The sequence below is a fragment of the Spea bombifrons genome, chromosome 5, assembly GCF_027358695.1.
Source record: "Spea bombifrons isolate aSpeBom1 chromosome 5, aSpeBom1.2.pri, whole genome shotgun sequence".
Lineage (NCBI taxonomy): Eukaryota > Metazoa > Chordata > Amphibia > Anura > Pelobatidae > Spea > Spea bombifrons.
Genome location: NC_071091.1, coordinates 14,174,112 through 14,192,236, shown reverse-complemented (window position 1 = coordinate 14,192,236; position 18,125 = coordinate 14,174,112). Strand labels below are relative to the sequence as shown.

Below are 18,125 nucleotides of genomic sequence, written 5' to 3'. Positions count from 1 at the left end.
CGTGCCGGACATCGAACTTCAGCCTGCATGAAATCTACAAAGAAAACAGCAACCTCCAACCTTTGGCGGATTCCGAAATATATGGAGGCATACTCTGGGAGTAGGGATAAAGAGGTCCCGACACCTGGACTTACCTCTTTATCTCTCTAATCTCCAGGTGGAAGCAGGGTTGAGCGATGTCACATTGCGTGACCCTGCAGGAGTAGTACAGCAGATTGCAGGCACAGAAGACGGGCTGATGCTTCGCATGGTAAGTTGCGCATGTGTCTATTTATGTATGTGTGTCTGGGTATGTTAGTGTGTGTCTATGTATGTCTGTGTGTCTGGGTATGCTAGTGCATGTCTGTGTGTCTGGGTTTGTTAGTGTGTGTATTTTAGTGTGTGAACACGTGTCTTTGGATATGTTAGTGTGAGTGCTTGGGTATGTTATTGTGTGTGTATTGTGGGTAAAGCTTGTGTGTTTGGCTATGCTAGTGAAGGTCTGTGGGTATGATTGTGAGTGAACATGTGTCTTTGGGTATGTTAGTATGTGTGTATGTCTGGTTTTGTTAGTTTGAGTACCTCAGTATGTTTGTGTGGATCTGTGTGTGTGTGTTAGTGTATGTGGATATGTACACATTACTGTAATATATATATAATTGTGATTTTTACTACTGTGGGGCTCTGCAATACACACATACACTGCACATTACTGTGAATTTACCTAAAAACTGTTTGACAGCTAAAAGGCCATATTTTCTCTCAATAAAAAATGACTGCAGACAATGGACACATACATTTCTGATGAAGTGGGCCACTACAGAGAAAACTTGGACACCACAGGCATATGTGTATCCTGAACCTATGGACAATCTGTTTTTTTTTTTTAATTATCCTACATAAATTAGTTTTTATACTATTGTATGTCTAGGAGAAATTGTACCACTGTTGCTCTTGGGAACCGACAGGAAGTATATGAGTAACAAACGAAACAAACACAAAGCACTTAAACAGCAAAAATTCAACGGCACCTTCCCAGCATTAAAGCCGCCCAGAGCCAGGTCTATAAACCCAGCCATTATTCTATTATTTTGGAACTGTAGCTTGCAGCTCACTCCAGAAATTGTGCTCCCTCTGGCTCTTTGTCCTGCTTTCAGTTAAATACAAATCCTAAATGCTGTTTTGGGACCTTTTTGTTTCCTTGGGCATGTGCTGCTCGATTATCTTCTTGGACTTTCCTCTATTCCTTACTTTTCTTATTTGATCCTGAGCTGGCTTCTTTGTTTCTCCTTGTGCTTTCATACTTCAGTCTGGTCCTACCTTTGCCAATATACACACGTATGTATAAATATATATATATGTGCAGATCTCTTGATTTCTGATTCATGTTGCCTTCTACACTACTTGTATCTGCCACCTGGCCATGACCATGGCTCGTTCGGGGTAGTGAGACACTACACAGACACTACACGTCTTCTCCATTTGATTAATCATACAGCATCCTAAACTATCCTAGACCTGCCGTATTTAGCTTTACAGCATATTTTGAGATTCCTGATCTAATCCAACAGTCTGCACAAACCTAGAAGATTCCACTTACCTCAACATAATTAGAGATACAATCTGTAGCATTTGAAATGTCAAATGAGTTGAAGTTGAGCAGAACCACTTCTCCTTCTGGTTGAGTAATAATCCATTCACAAGTCCTTTCACGGAAGTAGGCATTGGGATAATGGGGTGTCAGAATGGTTCCTTCTCCAGAGAGCATACCCCCACAAGCTAAAAGAAATGTAATGTTAATGATGATTCCAAACTGGGACATATAGTATTTTTTTGTACTGGGAAGACGACGGCCTAAGTGAGATCCTTGCTTTATAACATGCAAACAACTTGACTCTACAACACACTCCTGATAACTAGGTGCTCTGTTCATAACCATTCTAGTAGCCACCAAGGCAGCCACAGCCCTATTTTGGTAGCTGTTGTGAACATACCCTCCCTTACTTCTTACATACATGTATAAAACAAATACAAATGTACATTTTTCCTGCACACCATTACAACATAGTCTGAGATGCTTCTATTTGATGTAAGTGGTGCCATGTGTCCGGTGACTGTGCTGGTGGCCACAATTGAGAAATGTTGATCTAGATTTGCAACCAGTGATCTACGATTTTTTTAAAGCTGCCTTTCAACAAATATAACAATACTCAGGAAGATTTAATCCAAACTTAAAAATAAGCAGATTTAGGTTTTGGCATGCATAATACTAGCTCAGATATTATGAATTATATATTCTTACCAGTTTGGTAAAATGCTCTAAAACTTGAACTTGTTGCTGAGGCATCAGACTTAAACTTCACCCAAAGTGTGTTTGAGCTCGATGTGATAGAAGGGAGAATCGTGCTATTACAGTATTTGCCCACCAATGGGGCAGTTTCTGTATTCCCATCTCGAATCTGATTAACATACATACAAGAGGAATATTAGCAATAGATATGGAAAATCACTTTAATGGCAAATGCAGTATAATAAACCTTTAGAGTTTCACACACACATATTGCATACTCATTTTATTGTAAAGATCAACTGTATTTATAACCTTTTCCACAGTCTCGTTAGTAGAATTTCACAGTATAATATGATATAAAGTGTTTACTGGATTCCCAACTACTTTTTTTCAACTTAGGCGAGTGCTATATACCGGTAGTTTATAAATGTTATATATTAATTGTTATATTTTAATCAAAATCTATTTTCAATATATTGGGCTTCATTGCCTAATTTTCTATTGCGAACTGCCAAATATTTGTTTCCTTTAGTATTTTTATTTTTATGCTAATAGAAAGCTACCCATTTTTCATGCACAGCAAGTGTTTGAATAAAAAACCTGTTGCAGGGGAAAGTCTTGTAGGAACCCAACTGAACACAACAGAAATGAGTTGCACTTACCTCAATATATGTCAAAGTACATCCACTGTCACTTTCCAAGTCCAGATGGGTAAATCTTAGATTTATTTGGTCACTGGGTGATTGCGTGATGGCATAAACGCAGAGTTTGTTTCCAACATAAGAATTCGGCCAACCGGGAGAGAGAATAAAGCCTTCAGAATCAACAAAGTTTCCCCCACAGCCAGGCTCAGCTGCAATTAATAAAAGCAATTAGACAGAAGGTAAGCAATAAAGACTGAAAGTAAGCAATAAGACTGAAAGCTGAAGGCCAGAAACAACCTGTACATATAGAAAGTAGTTCCTTTGGTATAGTACACAATTGATGACTACAGCTATTGTCTCACTGAGGCCCAATACATTAAATGAAATGTATCAGACAAAATCTGGGATATGAGCAGCAAGACTTAAGGATTGACTAGGAGACAGGAATATATATCGAGAGCCTTGGAGAATACACTGAGATTCTAAATGCATTTGTCGTGCCCATACTCCACCAACGTTCCTTGAAGACAGCATTGACTGTGACAGCACTTTAGGGTTTAGCAGTTGGCACCTAAAGCATTTCCATTATAAAACAGAGTACTTATGCTAAATTATTTAAGGATTATAGAAGAAAAATATCCCATATGCTTACATGGCAATGTTATATACGTGATTTGAAAGCCTCTGTCTGACATTGAGCTGTCTGAATGGAAGTGAACCCATGCATAAGGTCCTGACGTCTGGAGAGGGGCAGGTGACTGGCTCGTGCAATATTTTCCAAGGACATTATCTTGGGGAAGAAGACCATCCCGGATCTGCATCAAAAAAGAGAATAATTTTGCCTTATAAGTAGCAACGCTTTGTTCACGACCTCATGACACACGCAGGGTTTCGGGAAACTGCCACCTTCCACTTGCTTTCACAGATGTCTTTTTTCCCACATGTATCATTGTAGAAGGGGCAAAATTATGAGGTTTCCGCAGTAACACCCCCGTGAGAACATCTTTTCTAATCTGTACGTCTTTACTGCACACCATCTTCTAGTAATTTGCCCACCACACCTTATACCATAGATTGATTTTGGTTCCTTCCACAAAGCAGACCTTGTAACTCGCTAATAAGCAAACCACAGTCCCATAATAAATAGATTTGTATTATTTGTTTTTATGTGCAAATTCTGCAAATTATTAATTTGAAGGAGACAAGTCTAATAACACAATTCAAATAGACATTCTGAGATTGCCTCTTAACTTCATTTAGACAGCTTCCTATATAGCTTCGAAGTGTTCTGAACACATTTAAATAATTTAAACAAAAAGCAAGTACTATAACAATCCGAAGCTTTTTTATATTTTAGCAAAAAAAATAAACCAACTTAATACACCCCAAAATGTGAGAAAAAATGTACAAAAACATACCAAGAAAACCAACATTCCAAACAAAGAATGTACGATATATAACCAACCTTAAATTCTTCCTGCTTACCTCTAGATAATCCTGTTCACAGTCTTCATGTTGTTCAATGTTTAGTGTACCAAAAGAAAATGTGATAGAAAGGCCTGGATCGGTTGAGATTGTCCAATAACAATCACGGTTTGGTGGATAATTGTTAGGATATCCAGGTGAGGAGATTGACCCATGAGTTCCAACGAGCTGGCCACCACATTCTAAATACACAACGGAAAGCTCGTAATAAGTTGTTGCTTGAAGATGATGCTAATGCATATATTGAAAGTAGGGTAACACTCATAATAATAAGAGAAATTCAGTAGCACTTAAGAAACTTTGCTCAGGATTAGTTTAGTTATTGAAAAGGTATTTTTCAAGTGGAAAGAAAATAGATGGTCATTTTAGGAATGTATACAATATGAAATATTTGAAACACGACTGTATATTGTGTACACAGAGGAGATGGTTGTACCTGCTTGGATGGACTCCCAAGAAACCCGAAACCCTCCAGCATTTGTGACGTGGTCGGAGCGGAACAAGAAAAATAAGGAATTATGAGTGCTGACGATCTGTTCTGGAATCTGTGTTCCACAGTATTTCCCTAATTGTGACGCTGAAATAGATTCTCCATCATGAATTTGAAGATAATCTGAGTTACAGTTGGCACTTGCTTCCAAATGGAAAAAAGGAAATGTGATACGCAGAATCTAAAAACAGAGCGTATAGAACATAATAAAACAATGAGAATAATAGATAAAAGTTTCAGTGATACTAAACATATCGTATTGTAATGTTTTGTAGAAGACCATCTTCCTTGTGTTAACAGCAAAGTCAAAGGCACCCAACACCATTATCAGTAAACAGAGTTAATATGTGAAAAGCACTGTACTTTTCCCACTCCATTATATTGGAAACAGTGATTTTCTACCACTTAATATTCCAAGAGATATTATGAAAAGTAATCCAACAAATGTATTCACTTGGAAATATATAAATAACCAAATCGCATTGGTACAAATACACTGCAGAGACCTATGATAAATCATACTCTGTGTCCCTAGAATTGGCTAGTAATGTGTTACAGTATGAATCCAACAAGACTTCTTAACAATGAAAACGTATGTTATGTAAATAATGGTTATGCTTCCATACCTTGTCTGGTACCGTTCTGATTACCCAGGAACAGCTCACCATATGTTCATATTGCTCAGCACCAGGATTGTTTGGGTAACTGAATGTGCCCGATAAACCAGTTAAATCACCACCACAATCTAAACACAACAACACAAAGACATTAGAAAGGCATGGCAAACCAAATGCAGTAGTATAGTAACTCCCTTTTCTCTAGATCTATCCATCTATACATCCATCAGCCAGCCAACTATCAACCATTATATATAACTTTTTTTAAATTAACACATCGTACCCAATCATTTATTTTGTTACTAAGATTCTTAGTGGCCATTGTAGTAGCTTAAGTAAAATAATAATAATAATAGACCCTACATGAGAAAAATTTGTAAACATGGGCATTTTAAAGTCGTTACTATCAGTAGCCCCTGTGAGATTGGATTCTAATGCCCCACCGCTGATGATTCAATAAAAGCAACACAAAACCATTTATAACCAAGTGCCATAGATAGCCATGCAGGTTATTATCAAAGTAACGATTGAAGACAGTCAGTAAAGATAACATAGATGTCAGCGTGAGCACGTCTACAAACAGTCCTGCTCAGAAGTCAAAAGGTGTAGAGTTTCCAAAGCATAGACGAGCAGATAAGGACACAAAGGACATCGCTTTTTGATTGCTTATACACACGTTCTTTCTCATTTCTATATACACCTGCTACTTTTTTGCACTTTTTGCCCACCATACACTTACTGAATACGTAGCTGTCCACAAACATTACACTTGAGGATCTGAATAAATGTATGGTTTGTGACTCAAAATTGAAATATTCCCTACGCAAAAACCTTATGACAAATTTCATGTCTCATTGTAATTACTTTTTAAAATAATAAACACTTACTTGTTAATTTAATCATGAAAGGATCGATGTATTTGACTACATTGAAGCAACACTTGAAATACATAAATGACTACATTCAGCAATAGCATCTGTCTTCAGAGTCAAAATGCAAAGATCACCGTACCTTGTTTGGGGGTTTCACAGTGGAAGCCTGTCCAAGCACTGGTGCAGTTACAGATGTAACTATTAACCCCATCGATACAATTGCCGCCATTTTGACAGGGGTTACTGGAGCATTCATTGATGTTTTCTGTACAATTAATGCCGTTCCAACCGGAATCACACTTACATGTATAACCCGACCCAGTAGGCTGAAGACGACAAATATCAAGGAGATATAATTTCCTAATTGAGTTACTTGTCCCTTTGCTTAATAATAATTAAGATTTTCATCAAAAGATGCACAAAGCAGAGGTGCACCGCAAGAAGAAGACAGAAGGGAGCCTTGCACAGGATAAATGGATGCACCAGACACAAGGTAGGTGCACAAGTCGCGTAACAGGAATACCAGCACCAGACACAAGTCAAAGCTTGCCAGGCGTGTGGCATAGGCACACAAACAATGGAGAAGCACTGAAGACAGATGAACAACCCAAGGCAGAGTGACACCACCACAAAATGCCATGGCACACCACACACCAGATTCCAGACAGAGGCACAGAATGCAGAAGGTACCGACACAGACTACACAAGACAAAACTGCCACACTAAACAAGGCAGAGACACAGAAAAAGTATAACAAAGGCACAGAACACTTTTCTCCCCTTTACACATTGTTGATCTTGATAAACCGTTCATTATGTTGTGTGCCCTCCATTAATAACATTTGCAGAAGGCTTGATTGTCATCGCACGGATGACAATCAAGCCTTCTGCAAATGTTATACTCTAACAATTAAAATAAATTTTAGATTTATTCTAAACATATTTACCTGGCAATCTCCATTCACACAAGGGTTCTGTTTCTCGCAGATATCACTGACAGCCAGGCAGCCACTGGGTCCATATCCATTCCCATCATACCCAGGCGGACAGACACATATCGGCAAAGTGCTATCTGTTACGGGAAAAAGGGAGTTATGTGCACCAATGTGGTTGAAAATAACTGCAGCCCACATAGTAATCATAATGTATATTTTGTTTAGAATTTATAGTGCAATTAAAGGCACACTATAGTCCTATTTTCATTTAAAATACGTATTAGAGTCCAATTTACTACTCATAGCAATCGGCTGCTAGAACATTACCTTCCATGGGAGCGCAGGATGCTAGCGGATGGCAACCTCCATTATTTACTGAGCAGGTATCCATTTGAGTACAAGTCTTTCCATCGCCTTCATAACCTAGTCATATGACAAATATATTTCAATGTGTGTGTATATAATTGTATACGCAAAACAAGCATGCCTTTAAAGCAGTCCCGTAACACCAAATAACACTATAGCATGCTCATTTGTAATCACTTATGCTTTCCATATGCTCAGTGCTGTATACTAAGCTGGCACTCCTGAGTAAGCTCTAGATTCATTTTAAGCTTCTTCAGGTGCCTACATACAAGTTTGGCACATTGAACTTATGTTATGCCCTGATCACTATGCAGCACAACCTTTCCATCGACTTGAAAATCTGGAAAAACATTTATTTAGGGTTGGGCATATTTCCAGTCTTCAGGTGGCGGCGGCGGCTCCTACAGCTTATTTGTTGGCTCGTAGGTTCTTCATAAATTGGTCCAATTTGTCTATTTTTATTGAACTGTTTTTCCTGGTTATTTTTTGTAAGCTGATGTTTTCTTTCCTACAGAGTAATTTATGTTGAAACGAGCACACATCCAACACCTTGGTGTTGATCCAGAAGAAGGCACAAAAAAACACACCCCACATTGAAGCGATTTCCAATTGTGCCTCAAAAAGGAGAAAAAATCCGTCTTGACTCCAAAATCTGATTTCTTTTTAAAGGATCAACATGTTATAACTAATCCTGTCCATTTATATCCCTGGATATTCTTCTTTGCTAAAATAAAAAAGCATCCAACCCATATTTAAAGGCATTTTTTGGCACAAACACTGTGAGTAGCGAATTCCATACTATACGTCTTTCATACTTCTTAATATAAAGAACCCTTTTCTCTCGTATCATGTTTGATAGGCGGAAAGTTTGACCTATCCTAAATCAGGTGATCAGTTCTGCCTTCATATGTAAATCTGCAAACTGGATTTGTTTTTGAATTTATATGGGAGTCGGGACAACTATTGGTGTGATCATATCCAAAAGTAAATGACCATACGTGTCGGTCAGCCCTATTTATGAGCATATAACTCAAGTGTCCCTGTTTAGGAGGAACAATCCCTCTTTTGGAGCAAAAATGTTGGTCCCATCAGTCCCTCTTTCCTGCCCTGATGTCCCTCTTTTTTAGGAGCTGAAAGTGTTTGCTGGATATGAGGCCTAAAGGTCACAATGTGAAAGTTGCCATAATGTGTATAGGGGCAGCGGTTACATCCAACATTAGGATGTATGGTACAGATGGAGGGGATGTGAGGCGTGGAAGAGAGAAAGGGGAGCCATAGAATCCCAAAAAAAGAAATAGGAAGAGAGGGAAATGAAGTGGGAGGAAAAAAATCACAAGTGAAAATGCAGAAAAACTCTCATGGTTTCCATGGAAGAGACCATAGGATTACATTAACTACCCACACTACATGGAAAAGCAGGTTTGTATTCATAGAGCCATAGTTACTTATTTACTTCTCGTAAGGAAGATACAAATATAAATATATATTTTAATGTTTTTGTCTAGTATTCAGAGTGCATTACCTGGTGGACATGGTCCGCAGTGATAGGATCCCATGGTATTCATGCATTTTACATATGGAGCTGTTGAACATCCACCATTGTTTGTCTGACATTCATCGATATCCTGACAACTATAACCATTCCCTTGCCAGCCTTTGAAGAGACATAATTACAATGTTCATTCTTGCAACATTCTTCACTTTCCAGTTTACTTTAAACATTGAACGTTATAGAATTGCTAGAGTATTCACAGCTTCTCTGCCTTTTTGGCTAAGATCAAGTGAGTACCTGTGATAGAGAGAAAGCTAGACCTCTGGATTTAAGGCAAAGGAGGTTTTAAGAAGCTCGAGGAATGCTTTGGAGACCCCTGGTTTATACTATTTTGGTAGCCATTAAGTTAGATTGCTGCTGTGGAGGGTTTAGAGCTAGGAGTGGTCACCTTTATGTATTAGAGATATTTTTTACAATTTGTCAGTGGTTTAGAACCATTTGTTCCTTCTATTCTATTCTATAAGATTTAAAATGTTACTCGGTCCTTGGCCGCATACCATGCCTAGGATAGTCTTCATGCTCGTCCCATACATGTTTAAATGTTCTACAGTTATATATACCAGACCAATGTATATATTCACTATTTTGGTACAAATTCAACCATATTGCATTGTATACTTTATACAAAATATGCGCAAGAAATTTACCTGTTGGACAAGGGCCACATGTGAATGATCCCATGGTGTTCATACACTGGACTTTAGGATTCTGGGAGCAGGGTGGATTGGGAAGGGAACATTCATCGATGTCCGCGGTACAGGCGGCACTACCTGGTGGCGACATCCAGCCGTCTTCACAGAAACATTTGTATTTAGGCTGAAAAACAAAAGTCATTTACCAAATTGCAATGCACTGCAGACGTATCCGACACAAGGAAAAACGGGGAGCCACCAGAGATCACGTAAGGTACACTGTGGGATGAATGCATGCGCACAACAATCCTCTCTCCTTTGACAGACCTGATTTTTATAAAAAAATTAAGCAACACAACTACATTTTTTGGATGTTACAATTTATAGGTAGAATATAAAGCAGAGTATAATGAATCATGCAATCCATAGATACATAAGTCTTAAAATATTTCAAATGGATAATAGAATTACAACTAATAAAGTGTAAAAACCGTCACTTGTGACCCAAAATATCTCTTACTGTTATTTTGCTGAAGTGGGAATAAACAATGTAATGGATACCCACAGGTAATGGATGCTGTACATTTGTGTGCCTTATTTAAGTAAATGTGATTACAGAATAAACAATACTGGCGATCACAGCGATCTATTCTGTTTGCCACAATGTGACATGAGATGTTGTGTCAGTTTGGCGTGAGCACCCGATCGTCAGAGCGCTGGGGGTAATTAATTCAGATTCATAGAGTGAGCCCGCATACGTTGGTTTGTTTAAAGTAAATATGGCGGCTGCGAGTAGTAAAACCAGCAATGTGTGAACTCTTTTTCACACTAGATAAAATAATTAGTCACAATCACATAACATCTATCATGTTGTGATGTGTTGTGAGATTCATCAAAGGGGAGAAACATATCAAGCTCGATATCATTAAACTTACCTGGTTATGCTGAACTCTGTCTAAGTCTATGCAGAAGCCATGTCCACAAAGGTCAGTTGAGTCGACTCTACAGTCATCGTACCTTGAGGTACACTGAGGGCCGAACCATTCTGGAGTACAGGAACAGCTAAAGAAAAAAACAACACAGAATGCAATGTCTTCATTTGATTGCTTACAATGGAAGACCCACAAGCTACAACTAGTTTACAGGGTTTTTGCACATTGGCTTTGGGTCTTTTCTAAAGAGAGTGCAACCAAAACCAGGGAGACATCTTTAAATTTGGGTACTTTCCAATCTTAGTGAATCCAAAACTCTCCAGCCAACTCCCTTAAGGAAACAAATAATACTATTTCTGTAACATGATAAACCATGAAAGTATAAAGGAAAGGGGCAAGAAGGAGGTTCTGCTTTGGTGTACTCATTGACCATAACTTTCCCACATACAGGTGGATCCCCAACACCATCCTGCTGTAGACCCCATGTCTTGGTCATGGTTGGCAATGGGGGAAGTTTCCCTCTGGGCTGCTATCATTTAAAATCCCTGGGCCACTACCTTAAGTTTTTTTCTTGCACATGCACAGAACTAGACAGTACACACTGCGCGTGTTGTCTACCTCATCTGTTTCATTACTAGGCCACTTGGCTGGACTTCTATAATTGTGTAAGTCTGCATTGTAAGCACTTTCCAAGGTACACAGGAAAACAAGTAACATATCTCTGTATTCATCTTGGTAACAATAAAATCAAACGATCAGCAGCCACCTGAATTGACTTTTATCAGGTCATCTTTGGCCGGTGGACACATGCAGGTAGTCGTAGACTAAACATATTCCATCGCAGAATTTACCTGTAACTCCCAGGTGTGTTGGTGCATAGGCCACCATTATGACAACCCAAGGCAGTCCCTTCGTAAATCTGACATTCATTGACATCATCAGCACAGATGGGTCCCTCAAAAGTAATGAAAAGCAAAAAACAGTTAGTTATACAGATATTCTTTATATATATATCAAACATGGGAAGCGACCATTATATATGACCCATGATGCTGTTTTTTTCAGTCTGAGGGATCAATGTTTCTTCAAGCCACAACGTTGGGAAAATCAAAGCATACAGTCACACAATTTATATGCAGTATATATTATATATTTGTATATATTTATATATTTATATAGATGCTTATACATAGAAGGGTCTAACACATATTTATTCCTCCACAATGCATTTCTCATTCTAGTAATCCTCCCGTGGTAAATACTACTATGCCTGCATAGCACTCGACCCTTATAATTATAAGCGGGGGCAGTGGGAGATCGGCATGGGTGTAGGGTGCCAATTCCCAACTGAATTGATCTGATTTAAAGATTTGAAGTTAGTCGCCTGTTGTAGTCTGGTTGTGTCCCTTGATACAGTCACAATGATTGGATTCTTCCTATCGTGATTCCTTCTCTAGGTTTTCTGGCTGGTGCGTTTGTTGGTGAACATGGTCAACATTGTCATCCTGTCTTTCACTTCAATTACTTTTAATCCCTAACGTAAGGGCCATTTAAATCTTTCAGTGCCGTATTGTGTGAAATAATGAAAGAACTGTTATGCCTTACCTGCCATTTACTTGTGCACATACAGTGAAAGGAATCCAAAAGATTTAGACAGGTTCCGGAGTTCTGGCATGGATTGCTGCTGCATGCCTGCCTGCTAATGGCCTGTAGAAAATATGTAGTAAAGAATATCAGCTTTATGTATCTGACCAAATACCTGGGCACACAACTATCGCCACAAAATTGGGACAGAACATTATTTTCAGAGTGGTGAAAAATGGTTTCTAGCGTCCCTACTACCTGCACATTCAAACCAGTCTTACCCCATCCAGTGCCAACCAAATCCCATTTACTCAACCCTGCTATATACCTCCCAAGGCCAGCTCTGTATCCAGAAAGAGGATTCGGGAAAGTAACATCATTAGTGCCCATCTATTGCTCCCCCAAATATCTTATTTTGTCATTAATGGACATAGCACATCAATGAAGCATACATTTGGATTTTTACCTGTTGAATACTTTGAAATCTGGCTTCAATATCAATTATCTGTAAGAAAAAGTAATAATAAAAAATTATATATATATATATATATATATATATATATATATATACCAGAAATCGGCAAACTGATCACTTAATATATGCTCTTGCATTATGCAATCAGCTCCTCTAACAAGAATGATGCTTTTACAGTATCCTTGTGACTTCTACAATGTCCAGATCTGTAGATCATCACAGCAAATCAGATATGCGTGTCTGTATGATAAAGGTACTTTACATGATGTATATATTCTTAAATCAGTTGTGAATGCTCAGTCTCTTATGATATTGGAATATATAATGAGAGAAATATGATTTGGGGCAGAACGCCTGAGATATTAGCCGGCACTTACCTTGGCATTCAGTTGTGTTATCTGATTTGTAACATTCTGACTGGTCCCAACCATGTTGCCTTTCACACCCTCAATCTCTTCTTTATTTTTGTGAATCTGGAATTTTAACCAAAATATCAGCAGGGTAATAACACATTTCTAGATCAATTCTTTTCTTTATTTTAATGGCCATGTGATCAATTTTAGTTGCCCATTCAATTGCCAATTAAATGTATTTTAACACACCAGATGCAGCAAGTACGTCAATGGCAAATGTATCCACTATATGAACATATGTGGACACCTGACCATCATATACAGTAAGCTTGTTGGACATCCCATTCCAAAACTATGGGCTTTAAAATGGAGTTGATCCCTCCTTGTAGCTACAACAGCCTCCACTCTTCTGGGAGTGTTTCTGTGGACATTCAGGCACTGATGTTGAATGAGAAGGCCTGGCTCTCAATCTCCGCTATAATTCATCCCAAATGTTTCCAACGAGTTAATGTCAGGGCTCTGTGCGGCCACTTGAGTTCCTCCACATCAAACCATGTCTTTACAGGTCTTTCTTTGTGCACATGGGCGCAGTCATGGTGGAAAAGGAAAGCTCTTCCTCCTAACTGGTGACACAAAGTTGAAAGGATACAATTGTCTAAAATGCCTTTGTATGCTGCAGTATTAACATTTCCCTTTAGTGGAACCAAGGGGCTCAAACCCAAAACAATTATCCCTTCTCCACCAAACTTTACAGTAGGCACCATGTCTTCCGGTAGGTAGCGTTCTTCTTGCATCCGCTAAACCCAGATTCATACTTCCAGTTAGTAAAGTGTGATTAATTACTCCAGAGAACACACTTTTACTGCCCCAGAGTCCAGTGGGGGTGCGCTTTATGGCACCCCAGCCGATGCATGGCATGGCTACTCGCCATGGAAACACAATTCATGAAGCTCCCGACGCACAATGCTTGTGCTGATCTTGCTTCCAGGGGCAGTTTGGAACCCTGTAGCTGGTGATTTTTTTACTTGCCTAGCGATGTGTAGAAAGGAGGCATCCTCTGACATTTAAAGTCACTGAGCTCTTCAATACGACCCCTTCTACTATCACTGTTGGTCTATGGAGATGGCTGCCTATGTGTTTTATTTTATACCCCTGCAATAATAAAGAGGGGTGTCCACATATTTTTGGTCATGTAGTATATGTAATCCTTAGAAATATGTTTTGCTTTAAAAGTATCCCTAGGAAAAAAGCAGATCTAGTCCTATCATCAATACTATTCCTACATGCAGTATCAGGAAAGAGGTTTCTTATTGCTCTATACAGATAATAATAATAATAATACTATATAACATACAGTAAATGCTTAGGAAAATGAGGACAGCTGATACTTGCCAATTGTATTAACCTTTGATATTCATTGGAATATTGCAAAACCAAATAGCCCAAGCAGAACGATCAAAACAGCCATCCATAAATTGCACGTTTACAGTCAGATCCATAAATATTTGGACAGTGACACAATTTTCATAATTTGGGCTCTGTACACCACCACAAATGATTTGAAATGAAGCAATCAAAATGGGATTGAAGAGCAGAGTTTCAGCTTTAATGATCTTTGGTCCTAATTATGGTACAAAATACAGCAGCCAGTGAAGTAATCATTTCTGTCCCTACGCTTTTAACAAGTTGACCTCTAGACTCACTCGTCTTTAGATTTAGGGTGTCATATCAATGAACCCCAAAAAATGATTTTAAGGATATATCTGTAACTGGCCTCCAAAGGCATCTGATCAATGTATCCTATATGGAAACCGCTGTCTTCAAAATCCTTTAGCAGGACTAAATTAATTAACTTGTACAACTTGTGTGTTTTGTTCGTGAATTGGAAAAATTATGTTGGCGATATTCATTGTTAGGGTTATAAATGTCAAAATTGGTATGTCTAGTTAATTCTCTCTTCTTCAACTCACCGTTACAAAGGCAGCCTGAGCAAATCAACAACAATCAGCAACTTAACAGCAGGGAGCAATACCAACAGGGAGGAATATATACGTGCGGAGAAATTAAAGTAAAAATGGCGGCTCGCGTGTAGGGTTTGGGAAAAGATCCAATTTGAGTGAACAAACCAAGATGTTTTTAAGCATCAGAAACAAACTACTGTACATGTCTGCATATAATACTGTAAAATATTAGATTATTATTAACAGCTAGGTTGAAAATTCAGTTCCAATTAAGAACACGTAATGTTCATGAGTACGAATTCTATCCAAGCTTTTATGGTACTTGCCATTCACTTGGCATTGGCTTTAATTGCCCTAGTGGTGCAACATTAGGTTGTCTGCTGTTAAAAATGATACGTTTCTGGGAATAATGTTTTCCTATCAGATTTGCAGATAATAGCGATAAGGCTCTGTAAACAAAGCTGCGAGAATGTCCCTGTATTCCAGTACCGGGTTTAATACACGCCAAGCGTGTTACATAATCATCTGTACAGTCTGGGTATTTATCTGCTTCAGCACAGGCAATTACTGCATGCAGAGAAGTAGCTATTGATTAAAAGCAAAATGTAAAAGTAAAATCCAAACTCACTGACCTTTGCTACCAAGACATAGGTTTTGAAGGTGCTGTTCCACTTAGACATTATTTACACTCTTCAGTATGCTCACATTTATTAAACATTATCAGATGTCATTTGTAATCGAAAAGATGACCAAGATGAAAGATAGAAATTAGCTGTTGAATGTGTTTTATGTTACAAGATTTTTACTAAATAGCATGTATAGCAGTGACATAACACACAGCAAGCAACACTTCAAGCAAATTATTTGAACAAACATTATTTATGCCAGATCCAGAGTGTAAAACGGACCGAGGCAGTGAATTAACAAACTATATGCGCACAGGACTAAAGTATTTTATCGCTTGCTAAAAATGTATCCTAATGTTTCATGGAAATAGCAGAAGATATCTATATATATATATATATATATATATATATATATATATATATATATATATATATATACATACACACACGAGAGCGGAATTGAAAACAATACAATTTTATCAAATAACATTTTTTGCCACTTTTCACAAATACTAAGATAAATAAAATAATAAATAAAATAATAGAGCGTTCACATGAAGTATTTTTACATCAGAATATGCTGAGGTCAGTGATTCAGCCCCAAGGGGAAAGTCCACTTCATCTGTTCAAATCGACTTCATTATACCGTTACCCTTAAAATTTGTAATGTATGAAATGTGTATCACAAACAGGTATTACCTGAACCAGAAGATCTGTGAGGTCGTCATTGTTGATTTTAATTTTCCCATGGGAGCCAGTTGTGAACTCAATATTTTTGGTTAAACCAGTAGAAAATATTAAGTTCCCATTTTCCGAAGTCATTCGGGGTCTAAAATGAAATGTAGCAATTTTTTTTAAAATGATGACTGTATTATCGTGAGAAATCATACACAAGAACCCACAAGGTTTTTATCTTGAATTGTAGGTATTCTGTTTAATTTATTTTAATGTTGTGATTTTACCAAGATGGCATTTTAAGAAAGTCAATTTGGACAGGGATCAGTTTATTTAACAGCGCAATTATTCTAAACAACTTACTGGTCATTGTAAGTATCTCTTTTCTGTCTGGTCCTCCATGGATCGCCACATTCACATATTAATCCAGAAATAAGAATTATTGTTGCCAAAAGCCAAGGAACACTATGTGGATCCAGCATATTAGCTGCTAACCCTCCATGCAGCAACTCAAACTGGATGTGCTACTTGAAGGATCCGTGGACTTTGGTCATTCAGACATGATCTCCTTGAAAGATTTACGTGAGCAATGCATTCATTTTAATTTTTTAACCTGGTTAGTGGAAAGTTTAAAGTGCTGATTAGTTAATCGTCAAAAAAGAAACTACGGTACCTGTCAAAAGTTTATACCTTATCCAGTAGCTCACTGACCTTTGCTACCTAGACATAGGTTTTGAAGGTGCTGTTCCACTTATACAAGACATTATTTACACTCTTTAGTATGCTCAGCAAACAAAACCTTAACAGATCTGTCATTTCTCTGTTTCCACTGAAGGTTTAATCTCAAAAAAGCACACAAGTGTAAAAAAAAAAAAAAAAAAATACCTTTTCAGTTTTTATGGAAGCGCTTGTTTTAGTGTCACATGACGTGTTCCTGGGAATGTTTTTTTATATGATTAAAGAAATATTTTTATGTTTCTACAGTCTTCTAGGAATAGTGTTTGTAAGGCTGCATTCTGTTATAAAAGTTTGAAACTCATTAAAGCAAATGGAACAGCACCTTTAATAATAAATTGTCTCATTAAAATATGTAATTTCTCAAAATATAATTAGATGCTAATATCAGTGTGTTTACAGATGGCTACACTGTCACACACCTAGGCTCAGCGTCTGCTCCCTGGCTTGGTCACCATGATGAAAATGCAGGGCCGGCTGTGTGCTCGTTGCTGCTGCCCGACGGTATCCCTAAAGTATTGCCATAAAGAAGTAGCTCAATGTGATGATTATTCAGGGAAAGTCACAAAAAAATAGCACATGCCTGACAACAATGGCAGCCTCCAGGAAATTTATTGGAACAAAAAGAGATAAAACCGGATTGCTGTCAATGCTAACTTACATTTCTGTTTAAAACACTGAGTTTTAATTTTGATTAAAAAAAAAATTTCTATGTGACCCCTTCAAAGGGTCTGAGTCGCCCAGGTAGTATTTCCAGCCGTGATTTTGTGTTTCCCGTGACAGCCTTTTGCTTCATGCTTCAGCCTTTTTCTGGTTATATTCAGTGTCGGTGATTGAATGATCAGCGCTGCCGTTATATGTCCATTAATTTGCACAAAGTGTCATTTTTAAAAGCACTATTTGAACTTGACTATAATTTCTCC

The 18,125-nt window shown here is 38.0% G+C and overlaps 1 protein-coding gene across 1 annotated transcript in view; it reads right to left on the bottom strand.

Moving 5' to 3' along the window:
• Window positions 1-17,266, bottom strand: part of CUBN (cubilin) — an 83,495-nt gene extending 66,229 nt beyond the window's left edge. Inside the window, exons 1-19 of the mRNA XM_053467029.1 lie at window positions 16,831-17,266; window positions 16,492-16,621; window positions 13,230-13,325; window positions 12,844-12,882; window positions 12,399-12,500; window positions 11,645-11,748; window positions 10,797-10,923; window positions 9,877-10,045; window positions 9,200-9,331; window positions 7,639-7,734; window positions 7,324-7,448; window positions 6,517-6,703; window positions 5,515-5,633; window positions 4,835-5,069; window positions 4,399-4,580; window positions 3,566-3,728; window positions 2,932-3,122; window positions 2,282-2,438; window positions 1,580-1,758 (exon numbers count right to left, since the gene is read on the bottom strand). Coding sequence (XP_053323004.1) covers window positions 1,580-1,758; window positions 2,282-2,438; window positions 2,932-3,122; window positions 3,566-3,728; window positions 4,399-4,580; window positions 4,835-5,069; window positions 5,515-5,633; window positions 6,517-6,703; window positions 7,324-7,448; window positions 7,639-7,734; window positions 9,200-9,331; window positions 9,877-10,045; window positions 10,797-10,923; window positions 11,645-11,748; window positions 12,399-12,500; window positions 12,844-12,882; window positions 13,230-13,325; window positions 16,492-16,621; window positions 16,831-16,949 — 2,652 coding nt within the window. The 5' untranslated portion in view covers window positions 16,950-17,266. The remainder of the gene's footprint in view (window positions 1-1,579; window positions 1,759-2,281; window positions 2,439-2,931; window positions 3,123-3,565; window positions 3,729-4,398; window positions 4,581-4,834; window positions 5,070-5,514; window positions 5,634-6,516; window positions 6,704-7,323; window positions 7,449-7,638; window positions 7,735-9,199; window positions 9,332-9,876; window positions 10,046-10,796; window positions 10,924-11,644; window positions 11,749-12,398; window positions 12,501-12,843; window positions 12,883-13,229; window positions 13,326-16,491; window positions 16,622-16,830) is intronic.
• Between the last annotated feature and the right edge of the window lie 859 nt (window positions 17,267-18,125).